The sequence below is a fragment of the Hypanus sabinus genome, chromosome 7 (genome assembly GCF_030144855.1).
Source record: "Hypanus sabinus isolate sHypSab1 chromosome 7, sHypSab1.hap1, whole genome shotgun sequence".
NCBI lineage: Eukaryota > Metazoa > Chordata > Chondrichthyes > Myliobatiformes > Dasyatidae > Hypanus > Hypanus sabinus.
In genome coordinates, this window is record NC_082712.1 from 147,124,412 (window position 1) to 147,143,714 (window position 19,303).

Here is a 19,303-nt window from a genome sequence, read left to right on the forward strand (position 1 = left end):
ATGTCAAGGTTATTAGACAAAGTCAGTGTGGTTTTATGAAAAAAGAATCTTCTGTGATGAATTTTGTTGAGTTCTTTGAAGGAGTAATGTGTGCTGTGGAGAAAGGGAACAGGGAACATCCAAGGGCAACAGGAAGTAGGGGAGGCATAAATAGATAGTTGCTTATTTGGTAAGATACTGTGTGCTAAAGAGGTGGACCTTATTATTTTAAATATAGATAAATAGAGCCATAGAGCATTATCGAACAGAAACAGGCCAGGGCTTTCAACCCATCCAGTATGTGCCAAACTGTTGCTTTGCCCTGAGCTCAGTGTTCAACGCCATCATCCCTCGGAATAATCAACTAAACTTCAAAATGTGGGACTCTGTACATCCGACTGCAGCTGGATCCTTGATGTCCTTATTGAGAGATCACTTTCAGTGTCAATCGGTTGTAGTGTCTTCTCTTCACTGACAATCAACACAGGCACACCTGTGTCCTTATACTGTTCTACTCTCTCTACAGTCAAGACTGGGTAGCTAGGCACAGCTTAAACACCATCTATAAATTTGCTGATGATACCACTGTTGGCAGAATCTCAGATGGTGACAAGGTAGTGTACCGAAGTGAGATAGTCGAATGGTGTCACCACAACCTCACACTCAACATCAGCAAGACCATGGAATTAACAGTCGACTTCAAGAAGAAGTTGAGAACATACACCTGGCTTTATTGAGAGTTCAATGTCGGCACTGTAAAAAGTGAGAGGTTTCTCAACATCTCACAGAAATTATCCTGGGACCAACCCATTGACACAATCATCAGAGGCCTGATGTCTGTGGGTCCGCTGGAGACTGCGAGCCCCGACAATGTCCTGTCCTAGAGTTGGAGACCTGTCTGTGTACGTGTGTGGGTGAGTGTGAGGGAGAAAAGGGCTTGTTCTGCTGTTATTATTGTTGCTGCTTACATTGCTCTGCTGACTATTGGGGCATATTGGCACTGGAATGTGTGGTGACACTTGTGGGCTGTCCCAACATACCTGGGTTGTAGAATGACAAAAAAAGGAAAATCTGCAGATGCTGGAAATCCAAGATCAAGATGGCACCTGCATACAAAACTCCTTTGGTCACTATCTCTTGAATGGATCATGAAAACATATCTTTCACTTCTTTTAAGTCCTTTACATTTGCTTTGCATCTTGGATGTGATTTCTGGACCGTTGGAGCCTGTGAATTGCTGTTTGGAGATTGTTCGGGTGTTCTAATGCTCTGCAGTCTCTGAGAGAATTCTGGGAGGTAAAAGCAGCGTGTGGGAAACTCACGGTGGGCAGACTGTGTAGCCGATGCTCGACTCCATTTCGCCAATTAAATCTTCCATTGTTCCTCAATTAAAGCGACAAGGGAAATTGAAACGTCGAGGCAAATATCAAAACCTGGAAGTTGTCCAGGTGCTTCAGCTCTCTGCAGGCTCCCAAGAAGATTCTGGTAGACAGAGACAGCGTGCAGGAGCCTTGTGGCAAGAATCCTGCGGGCCAGGATGCAAGCCTTTGACTCCATTTCACTGGTTAAAGCTTCCATTGTTCACCAATTAAAGCACAAGAAAGATTGAAGCATCGGGGCAAGTGCAGAGGATGAGCACTGGCTGCCTGTCTTTTGATCGCTCTACGACAGAGAGGGAAATGTCTGCCGCTGGGCCCGAAGATTGTTCCCCAGGTTTTCTGCGTTTTGGATGTGGACTTGGACTATTGAGTTTTTTTTCAATCTTATAGATTTTTATATTCTGTGTTTTTTGCCCGATGCTTCGTGTTTTATTTTGTGTGGGAGGAGGGGTTTGAGGGATTGATGTGCCTTTTCCATTTTGATTGTTTTTTTGTGTGGGAGGAGGTATCTTGGTGGTTGACATGCCTGTTCCATTTTTTTGGGGTTTTTTTTGTGTGGGAGGAATTTTGGGGGTTAATATGCCTGTTATGTTTTTGTTTGTTTTTTTGTGTGGGGAGGGGGGGTTTTGGGGGTTGATGAACGTGCTATCTTTCATTTCTTTCTTGGTTTCATGGCAACCTGGAGACGAAGAATTTCAGAGTTGATATACTTTGATAATAAATAAATGAACCTTTGAACAAACTGCTGGTGGAACTCACCTAGTCACGCAGCATCTATAGAAAGGAATAAACAGTCAGCGTTTTGGGTTGAGATGTCCTGTGTTTATTCCTTTCTGCAGATGCTGCCTGACCGGCTGAGTTCCTCCAGCATTTTGTATGTGATACCTAGGTTGCGTTGGTTATTATGCAAGCAACACATTTCACCATATGTTCCAATGTACATGTGATAAATAAATCAATCTGAATTGGAAGAATGCATGCCAGCTGCTCTTCTTCATTAGGAGTTTGAGCAGATTTCGTTGTGTCCAGAATCTCGAAGATTTCTACAGATGTACAGTAGAGAGCATTCTGACTGGTATGGAAGCTCGAATGTGCAGGATCCAAAGAGGCTACAGAAGACTGTAGACTCAATCAATCATCGTGGACACAATCATCCCCACCATCAAGAAAGTCTTCAAAAGGTGGTGCCTAAAGAAGGAGCCATTGATCATCAAGGACCCTCACCGTCTATGCATGGCCTCTTATTGCTACCATTGGGGAGGAGGATCAGAAGACTCAAGTCCCACACTAAATGTTTTTGGACCAATTTCTTGCCCGCTGTCATCAGATTTTTTAACGGTCCATGAACGCTTTCCACTTAGCACTATTTATTTATTGAAACACAGGGATTTTTTATGTCTTGTGCTGAACTGCTGCCACAAAACAACAAATTTCATGACATGCGTCAGGTGATAATGAACCTGATTCTGATTAGGATGCCTCCTTCTTGCCCTCCTTGCATTCTACTGATTTTATTCTGCTTTCTGCCACATGCTACAAAGTGTTTGAAGCAACTTGTGCATTAAAAGAGTATTACAGCGGACAACCAGACAGCACCTTTACTACAAGCAGCTTTCTGTAGCTTAAAGGCAATGACTTCCAGGGGCACATAAAGCAGTTCTCTCGCTGTTAGCCACGGTAATTGCAGCTTGTTCTTCATTGGCCTTGACTGCCAGCAGTGTCCGAGTTAAAGCAGCATGGAATTCAGTGCTTTAGTCTTGTTCCCAAGGCCCTTTATTATGTAAATATAAAAATGCCATTAAGTACAATGTCAGCTGAATCATTGTTTCTGAATTTGCCGCCTCAGCATGACAACCAGGTGAGTTCATCAAGTATGAGCCAGCTTCCTGGCACCCTGGGATTCCACTCTGCCTTGGCAGTATCCTTAACTACTTAAAAATGGAGACGAACAATTTAACTCTTTAACATGTACTTTCCAATAATAATGATAATAGTTCTGGCAGTGGCATAATTACCATTTTTATAATTAGTTATTAACATATTTTATTGTTATTGTAGCACCCTCAGAATTCTCTGTAAATGCCACTATCTAGGAACTGTCCTTCACAACCTCTGATTGTTCTGTGGAAAGCTTTTCATTTTTGAAATGAGTTTTAACTAAATCTTCTGCCCTTATGTTTTGGAGTAAATGAGTCATTTTAAAATGTTATTTATTCATATGTTGTTGTCTTATTTATCCCCCTTTCTGGTACTAAAGCTCAGAAGTTATTGTTGCTGATACTAATGGAAATATTCGGTCCACAGTTTTAATGTTGTCGTAAATCTTTTTTTAATAGAAATGAGTTAACACATTCATTAATCTAGTGGCAAAATGCTATTATTCATGAACATTGCCTGTGAGGCCATTAATATCGTCATGCACTGTTTATATCCTTCTTTAGCAGTGTACTCTGTAATTCTTCAATTACATCACAAAAAGTGCAGAAATAATTATGGTAATAAAAGAATGGAGTAGATCCTGTGATCCTTTATCCAAAGTGGTTGCTGGCTTTGACTTTTGTGGACTTGTGACATTTAATCTGAAATACTGATTGTCCCTTTGCATCCACAAATGCTGTTTGACCTGTTGAGTTTCTCCAGCAGTTTGTCGGTTTACAACATCTGCAGTCTCTTGTGTCTCCAAGGTTAATTTCTGGATGCTTTTGCATTACATACCTTATTTTTTAAAACATAAAATATTATTTGTTTTTAAGCCATAATAGCAGGCAATTAGAGTATTATTTTGTCCCTTTCATTAAGATAGAACCTCTCAGCAGAAATATTCTGCTGATTTAAGTTCTTATATTTACGTGACTCCTCAGATCATCTCCCATTTCTTTTCTTACTTTGTGTAATTTCATTTCTCAGGTACTTGGTGCTAGAACATGTTTCTGGGGGAGAACTCTTCGATTATCTCGTGAAAAAAGGACGATTGACACCAAAGGAGGCCAGAAAATTCTTCAGACAAATAATCTCTGCATTAGATTTCTGCCATAGTCATTCAATATGGTAAGCTACAAACATTGCTTCCACATAAAATAAAAAATGAATCTGCTTATGTTTAAATGGAGTGTATAGAATATATTTTGTTCAACACTATTCAACAGTTATTGAGAATGATCACATCAATCAAGAAAAGGTTCTGTGCATATGTGGGCTCTTTACTATTGGGATGCTATTAAAATTTGATGATAGTAATAATTTTAGAATCTTTTGATACCATATGACTTTTATCCGCGTACACCAGGAAGGGGATTCGTCGTGGGACTGGCATCAAAAGCATGATAATTAGTCAAATTCCCTCAGAGATGTTGAATTTGACTTTGGAAACTTTCCTTATGGTAAAAAGTTCATTGTAACTAAAGTTGTATTTACTTGGTAAACAGCTGTAGATTAACATTTTGCCGGAAGCTGAAGTTTATTAGTAGTGGTGACCATATAATTTGTACTGAGGTCTTTTCATTTTTGTTTTTCGTAATATTTAAGCTCTGAATTGTTGATTTTGCTAGACAGCTATAGTTCAGTGATTCCTTTTCAGTTGTCCCACTGGGGCCTCAATCACACTCAGTCCCAACTCGAAGTAGCAAACAATACATTTGTTCTTTTACAGGAAAGCAGGTTGTTGGTGTCCATCAAGCAACAGAGCCCAGTATAGATGGTCACAGTTTTGCTTGTTCATTCCAGTCCTCTTCTATGTAACTGTGCTTTTACTTGGCTTTTTTGTTTTGTTGCCTATTTTAAGGTGAGATCATCAAACATCCTTTTCTTGGATGTGCGATTTTCTGCGTGGGTAGCCATTTGCTCTTCACCTGTTTCTTCTTTCTCTCTATTTATGAATGGGAATTCCGCTACACACGTGGCAGGTCATTACTGTGATCAAATTAATATCAGCCTAATCCAGAATAATTTGTGCATTTTCATGTGAGTAATATGATACCCTAATTACCAGAAAAGAGCACAGAATTAGGTAGCCTTCTATTATCTGTTTGACAATTATTTCTTTAAACCATTCAAGAAGTCTTACCCAGTGTTTAAACATGTATTTTTTAAGTTTACAAACTTTTATTAGCAACTCAATATACTGAAGCAATGATCGTACAATGTGTTAAGAAAGGAGTAATACAGTAAAGATAGTAGAGTAAGAAATTAGTTAAATGCAGTCATTATAAATATGCAGTGACAGATTAGTGAATTTATCAAATTCCAAGATGGAACTGCAGCTGTGGTCACTTCTTTATGGCTAAACGTTATTCTGTATTAGAGCTTGCTTGCTGTTTTATTGGGGCTGGTATGACCAGTGTTTTCAGGGCAGACTGGCAGCGATATATAAAATAAAATCACATGTAGGGCCGGCAGTTTTCACAAGTGGTAATCTGTGACAGATTAACAGAACAATCCCTACATGTTAAAAATAAAAACAAATAACAAGGGAAATGCACAGTTGAGCTACAACAAGACATCATCTATATGGAGAGAAACAGTTTTGAGCTTTTCTTCCATCAGAACTCTAAACTGCTAGCAACAAAATGAGTTTTAAAATGGAGGGTGAAAGGCTGAGCAGCATCCATCATCAATGACCCCACCACATAGCCCATGCTCTCTTCTCACTACTGCCATTGGGAAAGAGGTCCCACATTAGGTCCCACACCAACAGGTTAAGGAACAGTTTTTACCCTTCAACCATCAGGCTTCTGAAACAGAAAGATAACTTCACTCACCTCAACACTGAACTGATTCCACAAACTATGGACTCGCTTTGAAGGATTCCATTATTTATGTTCTCAGTATTATTATTTTTTATTATTATTATTATTGCATTTGTGCAGTCTTTTTTGCACGTTGGTTGCTTTGTCAGTCTTTGTGTGTGGTTTTTCATTGATTCTATTGTACTTCTTTGTTCTACTGTGAATGCCTGCAAGATAATGGATTTCAGAATAGTACACGGTGACATATATGTACTTTGATAATAAATTTATTTTAAACTTTGAAGAAGTGAGATCCAAACAGAAGATCTGTGATAAGGAAGCATGCAGGAGAAATAAAATAGATTGTGCTACAAAGCAAAAGAGTGTGATTATGAAATAATTGTGAAGAAACTGACCAAATTGGAGGAGTTGCACATGGAAGTAGTATAATCCCGCTTAATGAACAAAAACGTAAATGTAATTTCCAGAATTGTCATAAATGGAGTCTCATATTTTAAGACACTTTTATGTGTCTTTTCACTCACTCACTTTTCAACGAGTTAGAACTGCATATTGGAGGATGCAGAGATTACTTTAAAGTTACAATTAAAAGATGCATAGGTGGAACAGTGTACCACGTTGGAGGCATCTAATGCTAGATAAAATAATTAATAAAAAGAAAGCAACAGCAGAGGAATGCTTCCTTTCATTACCAGAAGCAGAATGTTAAATATTTAGTGCTTTGAAGCCATCACTTGGATGAGCATCAAACAACCCTAAAAGGAGGAGCTGAATTGATTGGCATTTCTTCAATGAAATAAATCACCTGCACGTTGAGTTGTTTGCGAAAGGCTGCCAAGATTGTTGGGTAGAAGGTTACTTATAGACCTTTGGATAATAATGTGCTGAAGGCTTCAATGAATCAAAGATAACCTGCATGATGAGAGCAGGTTTGAGTCCTTTGCAAACATCAGAGCTGCATGCACTCACTGGTTCATTTGTTGACTCTTAGCCTGCCGACTACTGACTTCTGATTTTATTACTGTAGTGTGTTTCGGACTGTTTGGCTTTATGTATCCAGCAACTCAGAAAGATAGCTGCATGCACAGTGTCATTGATGTATAAAAACACACCAAACTCAGTATATGCTATAGTTTTATTTTCATACTGTTAAGTTTCACCTCCTCAAAATGTAAGTGTTGAGATAAGAGAAATAATTGTTCAAAGGAAATTCAACTGTTCATTTTACAATTTTAAAATAAAAGATAATGTAATTTGTAAGTGAATTTATTCATCAAAGATAATGTGAAACTGATTATGATGCAAATATATTCAAATATAGGCACAATTACTTGAGGTTAATTAGGCAGCAGGTTAAACAAGACAGTCTATCAACCATTAAGACAATGTCACTTTGGTATTTTTAACTAAATGAAGATCTGGAAAAATATTAATGTTCTAATAATGTATTCTGTGGAAAAACGCTTTGAAGTTTATTTTACACGCAGTTATGATGAGACTTCAATCTTGTTGCAGAACTTCGATGCAACTCATCAATTAATGAGATCCTGTACAGTAGATGCATAGAACTGTGCAGTATTGTTATCCTCTCAGCTCAGTCCACTGTTGAAATAGAAATTCTTGTTTTATTTGACCGCAACCTACCAATGTTGCCAGCTGAACTTTCTGAGGTTGGGCTCCATAGTTTCTTGCTGCACTCCTTCAACACAAAACAAAAAGCTAACACTGAAAGCTGTCCTGTACTTGTGGATCAATGGGCTTGTAATAAGAATTCTAAGGCTTCTACAATAGAAGATTCAGGTTTGTGGTGGGGAGTAGATATTTTTTGCCTCTAAGTTTGTTGTCAATTTATTTATGGTGGATTGAGTCAGGGGAATAAAAAGGGTGAGATATGCAATAGTGAAAGATGGGAGTGTAGCAGGTGGTAGAGAGAATGGTTTGAGAATAGGGACCAAACATGGACAAACCAATGTCTTATTCAGGTGCAACATGACTTCTTGACTTGAATATTCAAAGCCCTGAGCAATGAATGCATATGTATGTCATACACCGTTTCCATCGTTTCAACTTTCAGGGAGCTATGGATTTCCACCCCAAGATCCCTCTATAGATCAGTGCTGTTAAGGTTCTTGCTAATTACCGTGTACTTTTCTACTGCATTTGACTTCCTAAACTATCCTCTTCAACCTTTTGTTCTCCTGTCCTTCCCTCGTCCTCACACAGCAATGTTTTGATCACCTCCTGCATTTCAGAAACTGTCCTCGGCAAGCTCCTGGCCCACGCCAACTCCGTAAACCATTCTTCTCAAACAACATCAAACAATATTGAACCTGCCTTTAAAAGGAAATCTGCTTGTCTACTCTTGACACAGGCATCACTTTCTGCAGCAGCTGCTCACATTGAGCGAAGTAGGCTCCTACTTCAGAATTTCTTCTTTCAATGTCCCCACTTTCTTTGATGCACATTCTTTTTTTTAATACTCCATGTTACACCCTGGGAAGGGTTTCGCTGCTAATGTAACGGTATTTCTGCAGAAGTAGTGTTTGTGTTATAGTAGAGCTTGGAATGCTTTGGAACGTGAGCTGGGTCTTTTGTTCGGCTTCCACAATGAGAAGATGCTGGAAAGAACTGGGCATAGGATATGACCTGGTGGGGTCATATGATTTGATGGAGCCAGGTGCCGAGGTCGACTGAGGATCGGTGAATATGAATTTTGGGAAGAGTTGAGCTCCAATTTGTGCACATTTGACTGTTTAATTATAATGGGCCCTTTCTGTTCTTTTTCTTTCTTTACTAACCCTTTAGTTAAGTTCAGATTCATGAATATAATTCCTTAATCTTATGCAGTGCGTTGTCTGTTGTTTACTGGCACTAAGTTGTAAAAGGGTAGAAAACTACACAGCATCCACACAAACTGGAGTTTAGGGTGGGAGAGCCGTCTCATTCTCACGGGTTTGGCAGGACCAGACTGTGTCTTCCTTAGACTTACGCAGCCAAGGAAACTGACAGGGTTTCATCCATCTTTCATAAGGTGTCTGTAGTTCCCTATGTCTCTGTGAAGCTTCTTGCAATTTATCTTCTTTCTTAAACACACCGTTTGAATGTCAGGTTTAGTCATAGTAATTATAGTTGATAGTAGAGGCAATCCTGGTGGTAGAAAGCTTAGAACAATTCTCCTTCTTGCCTTATACATGAGAAACTGGTGCATACTGGGGGATGACCTGAATAAAAGGTTAACAAAGAAAGAAAGCATTTGATTTATAGAAATTTAATCAGTCCAGCTTCATTTTACCATTGTACTTTTGAATGTGGAGTTTTAGCAAGATTTTGGAGATCTTACAGGAATATGTAAACAGTGTGGCAATTTAATATGCCATGTTGTCAAGGACAACTATCACAAATAAGTCAAACTGAGGTATTCATCAGCTTGAATGTCGTAACTTAAAGTGCACCATTAATTAAAAGGGTCAAAGGTTCATTTATTGTCAAAGTATGTGTGCAGTATACAACTCTGGAGATTTTCCTTCTCCAGATAGTCATAAAGCCAAGAAAAACCATGGAAATCAGTTCAAAGAAAAACAGCAAATCCACCCCGCTGCACAAAAATGAAGAGCAACACAATAATCAACCCCCCTTCCCCTGCACAAAACACAAGGAGAACATCAGCCTCACACAAAAAACTAACAAAGAAATGCAGCAAGAACATCAACCCCGAGATACCCCTTCCCCCGCACAAAACGCCACAAGAACATCACAAAAATTTTAAATAAATACTGGAGAGTGAAAAGGATGAAGCCACAAGCTGCTGCTTATTTCTGAGAACAAAAATTAAATTTTTCTCCACAGTGGGGATATCTTTTCCCTGCCAGTTAACTGGTTAAGGTTTATATTAAGTTTTAATTAGTACAGAGAATGTAGCCTCTGGTAGTTGCTGCACCATACATTAGATAAACTGCAGATATATTCTGTATTGCCAGTGCATTTGTTAATAATTTATATTGTTTCCATAAATATTATGTATCAGATTTAATGGAATAAATTAAACATAGCAACATTATTAGAAAGATTTAATTGACTATAAATCTGAACATGTACAAGGCTGACATCAAATAAAGATGTCGAGACTGATTTTAGCACTTAAAAATAGAAGTTTGAACTTGCCTCTACCAGTGGTGCTGATTTTCATGAGAAATTTTAACTTGTTGATTTGAGCAGATAAATAGGTGGCTTCTTGAAGGCATGGAGCCTTTGTGATTGCACACAGAACACAGATTATGTAATTGGGACCGTAGTGCAATCTTAAATCAAGATCGCTTATCAGGCCAACTTGTAGCTAAGTGCCCAATATCAAGAGATCTTGAAGGGGTTAAATTTGTTCTTCTGTTGGCTAGAAGAAGAAAAATTATCCCCCTAGGCCCTGCAAAGAAATACTGGAGGTTTCCACGCTGTCCTTTCAGAGTCACAGTTAACACCGGAGCAAAGCTGTAAATTGTATGTGATTGAGAGCCTATTTTCCCTCTTGGGGGTGAGGTCAGACTGTAATGACTACTTCATTGTACACAAATTCACCACTAGTGGAAAACACAAATTTTCAGTAATAGCCTTTTGATATAAATGCACATCTAAAGCATTATCACATTTGCCCCTGAAGTGGCTTTCTTCATAAATGTTGTATATCAAGACACTTATGGGTGCAGACCAATGAAAGATTCTCTTCTGCAGTCCCTCTGATTCTACTCCGGTTCTATGGTTTCTGAAGTGGCCAACCATACCAAGGTGGGAATGACAGTCTTTGCAACAGATAGTGCAAGAAGTGCTTGGTGGGCAGGCAGGTGGGCAATAGGAAGGAGAAATCATGATCCCTTTGGCTATGTGCTTCTGATGCTTGGAATGGGGGTTCTTAATGCCTCGCCCAATGTTCCTTCTCCACTTTGTCCAGCTGTGGAATTCTCATTAGTTGATGGGGATGTTGCAATTTCAAAGAAATTTCGACAAAACCCTTGAATCCTTTCTTTTGTCCACCTGGTGATCTTTATTCATGATTGAGCTTGGAATAAAGCATCTGATTTTGGAGTCCAATGTCAAGCATGTGAACAGAGCTGATGAGTAAAGGTTTAACCCTTGTTCCTTGATAAGTACAATGATTATTTACTTATTTATTGACATACAACGCGAGAAGACTCTTCCGGCGATTCGAGCTGCGCTGGCCAGCAATCTTCCAATTTATTCCTAGCCTAATCACAGGACAATTTACAAGGACCAATTAACCTACCAGCCTGTATGTGTTTGGACTGTGGGAGGAAACCCACGTGGTCACAGGGAGAACACACAAACTTCTTACATCTGGTTTCTGGTTTCAATGAGAGCATTATTTAAGATCTTTGGATTTTGAATTGAATTAGCTTTATTTCTTATATCCTTCACATACATGAGGAATAAAAATCTTTATGTAACATCTCCATCTAAATGTGCAAAAAAAACTGTAAGACAGCAAGAGATTTCATACCTACTTTGTAGCTGCAGCTCGAAGTAAGAATATACTGTGAGCATATCTTTACAAGTAAGGTAAGCGCCAAGTGGCTTCTAGATTTAAACATTTGGTGGCGCTAGGTTCTTGGTGGGTTGGTCTCATTTAAATTGGACCTGTGAAACTATATGACATGAAAAGATATTTCCTTTAATATATTAAAATTTCTTTTAACATCTTCATAGAGAATAAATACTCAGATTAGGAAGTTTGATTTCACATTTTTTCTGTCATAATTCTCTGAGATGGAATACAACCAGAATGAAGACTCATTGTTCACTCTGAAGATGGCTCCTTTTCTGCACTTTAATCTCTCACTGCAGCTCGGCTGGTAGTGGGAACATATGCCTGAGCTGTGCAGTACCGAGAATGTTGAGTCACCTGACACAATGGGTGTAACTGATCAGAGCCACGTAAGAGATTTGGCTTCCTTCTGATTGCAAGTGTTGGACTGGGGAAAACTCAATTTGGGATCCTGTGCCTGCATTTTGCAGGCTGAAAATAGCTAGACGGTATGCCTGAAAGCATTGTGAAACAGCAGGGCTTCACACTCACTATTCAATAGCCTGCTAAAAGTCACTGCCTTGCTTCAAGAAAGATAGGTGTGGTAAACTATGTATACCTGTCTGGATATGCTCCTCTGCAGACTGCTCCTGTGGCTCCTCCCACAGACCCCTGTATAAAGGCGATTGGGGCACTGCTTCTCCCTCAGTCTCCCAGATGTCGTGCCCCCTTTTGCTGCTAATAAAAGCCTATCGTTCACTTCCCATCTCCGAGAGTCATTGATGGTGCATCAATTTTATTAGCAACAATTTTAAAACATGGAGAGTATTTTACGACCCGACAGATTGGATCTCGACCCACGATCCCAGGAAGCCAGCGACACTTTCGAACTCTGGCTAGCATGCTTCGAATCGTACCTGGAGGAGATTCATGTGACCGAGCCTGCCATGATGTGCAGGGTTCTCCTCTCCAGAGTCAGTGCAAGGGTCTATTCTATGATCAGAGACCAAACGGATTACCAAGGTGCGATGGATGCCCTCAAAAGACAATACCGGCGATCAGTGAACACCATTTGTGCAACACATCACTCAGTGACACGGCGGCAGCGGGCTGGAGATTCGAGCGCTGAGTTTGTCCGGGCCCTACAGACACTCGTGTGGGCCTACGACTGCAGGGGACTGACGGCGGAACAGCATGCGGAGCTGCTAGTAAGAGATGCCTTTGTTACAGGGATCAGGTCAGTACGTGCACCAGCGGCTGCTGGAACACGCCGATGTTACCTTACATTCAGCGATCGAGCTGGCCGACACACTGGAGGCCGCTCTGCACAACACTGACGCTGTCCAGGCGCGCATCTCCTGCCGGCCTCATGGACGCTGCAGACCCCACAACCCGCCGGCGAATCGACCACAGCTGCTGCCAGTTGCAGATCTGCGCAGTGTTACTTCTGCGGACTCCAAAAGCACCCCCGAAAATGCTGCCCGGCTCAAGAAGCTACCTGCTCCAGCTGCGGCAAGATGGGCCACTTCGCAAAGACCTGTAAGTCCAAACCATGAACGGTGTCGAGCAGCGCCACGTGCGAGGCATGGGGGCGGCCATCTTTGTCGGCGCCAACTCGCCCCGCCTCCGACCCACGGGTGCTTACCGGGCACCAAGACGGCAATTCAACTCTGGCCTCCGCGACCCTCGACCAAAGCGCCCCACACCAGCTCGCAAGGTCAGTGATGGACATCCTAGTGGAGGGGCACTGGACTAGCTGCCTGTTTAACACAGGCAGCACTGAGAGTTTTATTCACCCAGAGACGGTGCAACTCTGTGGACTCGTGACACAGCCGGTAAGCCAGAGGGTTGCCATGGCTTCTGGATCACATTCCACAGACATCCGGGGGGGGGGGGGTTGTGTAGCGACACTAGTAGTGCAGGGCACAGAATACCGGGACTTTGCGTTACTGGTCATGCCTCAACTGTGTGCACCTGTGCTATTGGGGCTCGACTTCCAGAGCCACCTGAAAAGTGTGACAATGGAGTATGACGGGCCCCACCCACCAATCACTGTCAGAAATCCTCAGTTCTGTGGGACTTCATCATATACCCCGCTACTGACCACACACACACACACACACACACACCGGCCCACACATCCCACCCAACACCATGCCAACAGCCACGCTACTGACACCACTTGCAGCCTCTCCACCTTCAAAATCCCTCCCCCACCGCTGTTCGCCAACCTGACCCCCAACTGTAAACCTGTGGCAACTAAAAGCAGGAGGTACAGCGCGGGGGACAGGGCCTTCATTCAGTCAGAGGTGCAGTGAGGGATCATTGAGCCAAGCAAAGGTCCTTGGAGGGCCCAGGTGGTCGTTGTTCGGACTGGGCAGAAAAATAGGATGGTCATGGACTATAGCCAGACCATCGATAGGTTCACGCAGCTTGACGCATACCCCCTACACTACATCACGGATATGGTCAATCAGATAGCTCAGTACAAGGTGTACTCGACCATAGACACTGAAATCCGCTTACCATCAGCTCCCCATCCGCCCGGAGGACCGCCCCTACACCGCCTTCAAGGCAGGTGGCAGGCTCTATCACTTCCTCCGCATCCCCTTTGGTGTCCCGAATGATGTCTCTGTTTTCCAGAGGGAAATGGACTGGATGGTGGACCAGTGCCAACTGAAGGCCACGTTCCCATATTTGGATAACATCACCATCTGCGGTCACAACTGGCAGGATCACGACACCAACCTCCAATGATTTTTTTCAAGCGGCCAAAGCATTTAACCTTACCTACAAAAGGGACAAGTGTGTGTTCGGAACCACCCAACTTGGAATCCTTGGGTATGTTGTGGAGAACGGGGTCATTGGCCCTGACCCTGACCGTATGCGCTCTCTCTTCCCACCACCCTCAGAGCCCTCAAACAGTGCCTGGGCTTCTTTTCCTATTACACCCAATGGGTCCCTCACTATGCAGACAAGGCCCACCCCCTGGTCAAGTCCACCACATTTCTCCTCTCAGCCGAGGCCCGTGCGGCCTTCAACTGCATTAAAGGGGACATTGCCAAAGCAACAATGCATGTGGTGGACGAGACCATTACAAGTAGAGAGTGATGCCTCCAACTTCGCGCTGGCTGCTACCCTCAATCAGGCAGGAAGGCCGGTAGCATTCTTCTCTTGTACCATTCAAGGCCCTGAAATTCCGCACTCCGTGGTGGAGAAAGGAGCCCAGGCCATAGTGGAAGCTATTAGGCCCTGGAGGCACTATCTCACCAGCTAAATGTTCACCTTGCTGACCGACCAGCGCTCAGTTGCGTTCATGTTCAGCAACCAACAGCGGGGCAAAATCAAAAATGATAAAATTTTGAGGTGGAGAATTGAACTCTCCACCTACCACTATGACATCCTGTACCATCCTGGAAGACTCAATGAGCCCCCTGATACCCTATCACAGGGAGCGTGTGCTAGTGCGCAGCTCGACCGGCTATACGTCCTCCATGCAGATCTTTGCCACCCGGGGGTCACCCAACTTTACCATTTTGTGAAAGCCCAGAACCTGCCGTACTCTCTTGAGGAAATCAGGACGATGACCAGGGACTGCCAAATCTGCACTGAGTGCAAACCGTACTTTAGCCCTTAGGTCAAAGGGATTGCCGGTCTCTTGCTGGCAGGAGGTCCTCCCCGAGGCACTTCACTCCATCCGCTCCCTGTTATGCACGTCCACCAATGCCACCCCTCATGAGCGGCTCTTTTCTCTTCCCAGCAAGTCTGCCACCGGGACCACCCTACTGGTTTGGCTGACGTCCCCAGGGCCAGTGCTGCTCCGGAAACATGCGAGGAGCAATAAATACTCCCCGATGGTCGAGAGGGTTCACCTTCTACATGCGAACCCCCAGAATGCCTACGTGGTCTTATCTGATGGGCGGGAGGACACGGAGCACCAGAACCCTACCCCGAACACTCCACGGTGACTATGAACCCCTTACCCACCAATGTATATACCCACGAGACCCCGCGCTCACTAAGCTACTCAGACTCCTCATGACACTCCCATACTGGGCGCCACACACACACGTGAGGGATTACTGATGTCTAACGGGCTGGCACCTCAAGTCAGGCCGGAGCCAGCACAACCACCATCACTGGTGCAATCACCACCGGTGCTACGTAGATCACAGTGACAGACTCGACCTGTAAATATACTTGTAAGAAACTTTGCCCCGTGGGGGCTCTCTTTTAAAACAAAGGGGGGGGGGCGAATGTGGTAAACTATGTATACCTGTCTGGACAAGCCCCTCTGCTGACTGATCCTGCGACTCCTCCCACAGACCCCTGGCGATTGGGGCACTGCTCCTCCCTCAGTCTCCGAGATGTCGTGCTCCCTTTTGCTGCTAATAAAAGCCTATCGTTCACTTCCCATCTCCGAGAGTTATTGATGGTGCATCAATAAAGAAGTATAGGCCTCAAGTAATTAGCACACAACAACTACCATCAATATTTTTATAGGCATCTCAGAAGACCTTCTCCCTCTCTACCATCCAGGGCCGTAAACAGTCCTTCCAGGTGGTGGGACACTTCATCTGTGAGTCTGCTATGTTCAGTGCTCCCGGTGTGGCCTCCTATATGTTAGTGAGGCCCAACATAGATTGGGAGACCACTTTGCCAAGCATCTATGCTCGGTCCACCGGAACAAGTGGGATCTCCCAGTAGCAACTCATTTTAATTCCACTTCCCATTCCCTTTCAGATATGTCCATTCATAGCCTCCTCCACTGTCATGATGAGGTCACACTTAGCCTGGACCTTGTATTCAGCTTGGTTAGCCTCCAACTTGTTGATATGAACATTGATTACTCGAACTTGCGATAATGTCTCCCAACCCCCCCCCCCCCCCCACACACACACACACACACTTCTCCATTTCCCGTACACTTCTCACCTCATCTCACCGATCAACTTCCCCAGCACTTTACTTCATCCCTCCCCCTCCAGGTTTCACCTATCACATGAGGGTGTTCTCTCTCCCCTTTCCTCAGCTTTTCTCCTTTAGTCCTGCCAAAGGGTTTCAGCCCGAAATGTCGACTGTACTTTTCTCCATAGGTGCTGCCTGGCCTGCTGAGTTCCTCATGAAATTTGTGTGTGAAACTCACCATTTAACTTACAAATGGTTTTTCTCCATTCTATGTTGTTGGAGGTTTTCAGCAGATCTGAAAACATGCTTTCAGCAAACCCTGCAAAAACACTAAATCTAGAACTTAAACTAACCAATTATTTAACTGCATAATTGAGCAATCAGTTTCAGACATTGATTCAGCAACTCTTTGTTATGAGGTGATTTGGCAACTAATTCTTGAGGGAATGCCCAGCACCAGGACGATGATGGGACCTGACAAGTTTGATGGAGTTGTTTTTACACCAGTCCAATATCTGCTTGTTTATACACCCCACGCCAATAGCAATGGGTGCTTCTGTAACTATTGCATTGCAAAGCAGCTACAAAGAAGGCATGACAGCAGCTATATTTCATTAGGAGTTTGAAGAGATTTGGTATGAAACCAAGTACACTTGCAAATTCCTACAGATTTACTGTGGACAGCATTCTAACCAGATGCATGTTTGCTGTTGTGTGCTGGGGCAGCAGGCTGAGGGTAGCAGACACCAACAGAATCAACAAACTCATTCGTAAGGCCAGTGATGTTGTTGGGGTGGAACTGGACTCTCTGACAGTGGTGTCTGAAAAGAGGATGCTGTCCAAGTTGCATGCCATCTTGGACAATGTCTCCTATTCACTCCATAATGTACTGGTTAGGCACAGGAGTACATTCAGCCAGAGACTCATTCCACCGAGATGTAACACTAAGCGTCGTAGGAAGTCATTCCTGCCTGTGGCCATCAAACTTTACAACTCCTCCCTCAGAGTGTCAGACACCCTAAGCCAATAGGCTGGTCCTGGACTAATTTCCACTTGGCATTATTTACTTATTATTATTTAATTATTTATGGTTTTATATTGCTATATTTCTACACTATTCTTGGTTGGTGCGACTGTAATGAAACCCAATTTCCCTTGGGATCAATAAAGTATGTCTGTCTGTCTGTCTGGCATCATCATCTAGTATGAGGGGGAGAAGGGCTATTGCACAGGTCAAAATAAGTTACAGAGAGTTGTGAACTTAGTCAGCTCCATCATGGGCACTAGCCACTGTAATGTCCAGGACAACTTCAAGGAGTGATGTCTCCAAAAGACGGCATCCATCATTAAGGACACCCATCACCCAGAATACGCCCTGCTCTCATTGTTACTGTCAGGAAGGAGATACAGGAGCCTGAATGCACACACCCAATGATTTAGGAACAGTTTCTTCCCCCTCTGCCATCCAATTTCTGAATGGTCATTGAACCTATGACACTACCTCACTACTTTTTGTTAATTTATCTTGCACTACTTATTTAACTATTGTATTTATATACTCACTGCAATTCACAGTTTTTCCTCTGTTATTATGTATTGCATTGTACTGCTGGCACAAATGCAACAGATTTCCAGACATGTGCTGGAGATATTAAACCTGAATCTGATTCTGATTTTGTATTCTTATTGTAAGGACCTAATGTGCTGTATGTCACTCTGAAAGAGAAGTAACGATCTTGAAGAATAATAAGAAATGCTAGGCAATGGTTTCTTCCCCATTCAGTTGATTAAAAATATATTGAGTTGGATTTTAACATGTACAAAATGTAACTCATGATGGCTATTGTCTAGATGTCAAAAGTAATGTGATGTAGGGACTGAGATCTTTACAAATGATAGAGAAGGTGAGTATGGTCAGAGATTTTCTTCGAAGTCAGAGAGAACAGACAGTAAAGCCTTTCAGAAAAAACATCTAGAGATTGAACCATTTGCACAAAGGGAAGTCAGTCATTCCAGGACTGTAATGGTGGTTTCCAAGGTAGGGTATACACTGTCTGCAGGAAGCGAGAGGCTTGATATCCTGCTGGGAATCACTCAACTCATGACCCTAAGGCCTTTCTGCTGGGTACAAAGCCCAAATCATGAGTGTGATGGAATTCGCTCTAGTGAATGAGTGCAGCGTTAATTATTAAGAAGCTTCACACTATTCAGAGAAAATTTTAGCCCATTTAATTGGTAATCCATCCACCACCATTTTATCTTATCTACAGTGTGTATGATTAACTAAATGTACTGCAGTCAGTAAGGGCAGGCCCTTACACTTCCTCCCTCACCACCATTCAGGGCCCCAGACAGTCCTTCCAGGTGAGGCGACACTTCACTTGTGAGTCGGTTGGTGTGGTGTACTGCGTCCTGTGCTCCCGGTGTGGCCTTTTATATATTGGTGAGACCCGACACAGACTGGGAGACCATTTCATTGAACACCTACGCTCTGTCTGCCAGAGAAAGCAGGATCTCTCAGTGGCCATGCATTTTATTTCCACGTCCCATTCCCATTTTGATATGTCTATCCATGGCCTCCTCTACTGTCAAGATGAAGCTACATTCAGGTTGGAGGAACAACGCCTTATATACCGACTGGGTATATAAATGCTTCCTACCAAGACTACATGGAAAATTGCACCCAAGTACAGTCAATGCCTGTTTTGTGTTTTGGCAGTTGGAAAATACAGTAGGAACTGGGTAGCCTCCAACTTGATGGC

At 42.8% G+C, this 19,303-nt stretch overlaps 1 protein-coding gene across 1 annotated transcript in view; it reads left to right on the forward strand.

Annotated features, from left to right (window-relative positions):
- Nucleotides 1-19,303, forward strand: part of LOC132397309 (serine/threonine-protein kinase BRSK2) — a 967,719-nt gene that overhangs the window by 590,519 nt on the left and 357,897 nt on the right. Inside the window, exon 4 of the mRNA XM_059975930.1 lies at nt 4,266-4,406. Within this exon, the coding sequence (XP_059831913.1) occupies nt 4,266-4,406 (141 nt within the window). The remainder of the gene's footprint in view (nt 1-4,265; nt 4,407-19,303) is intronic.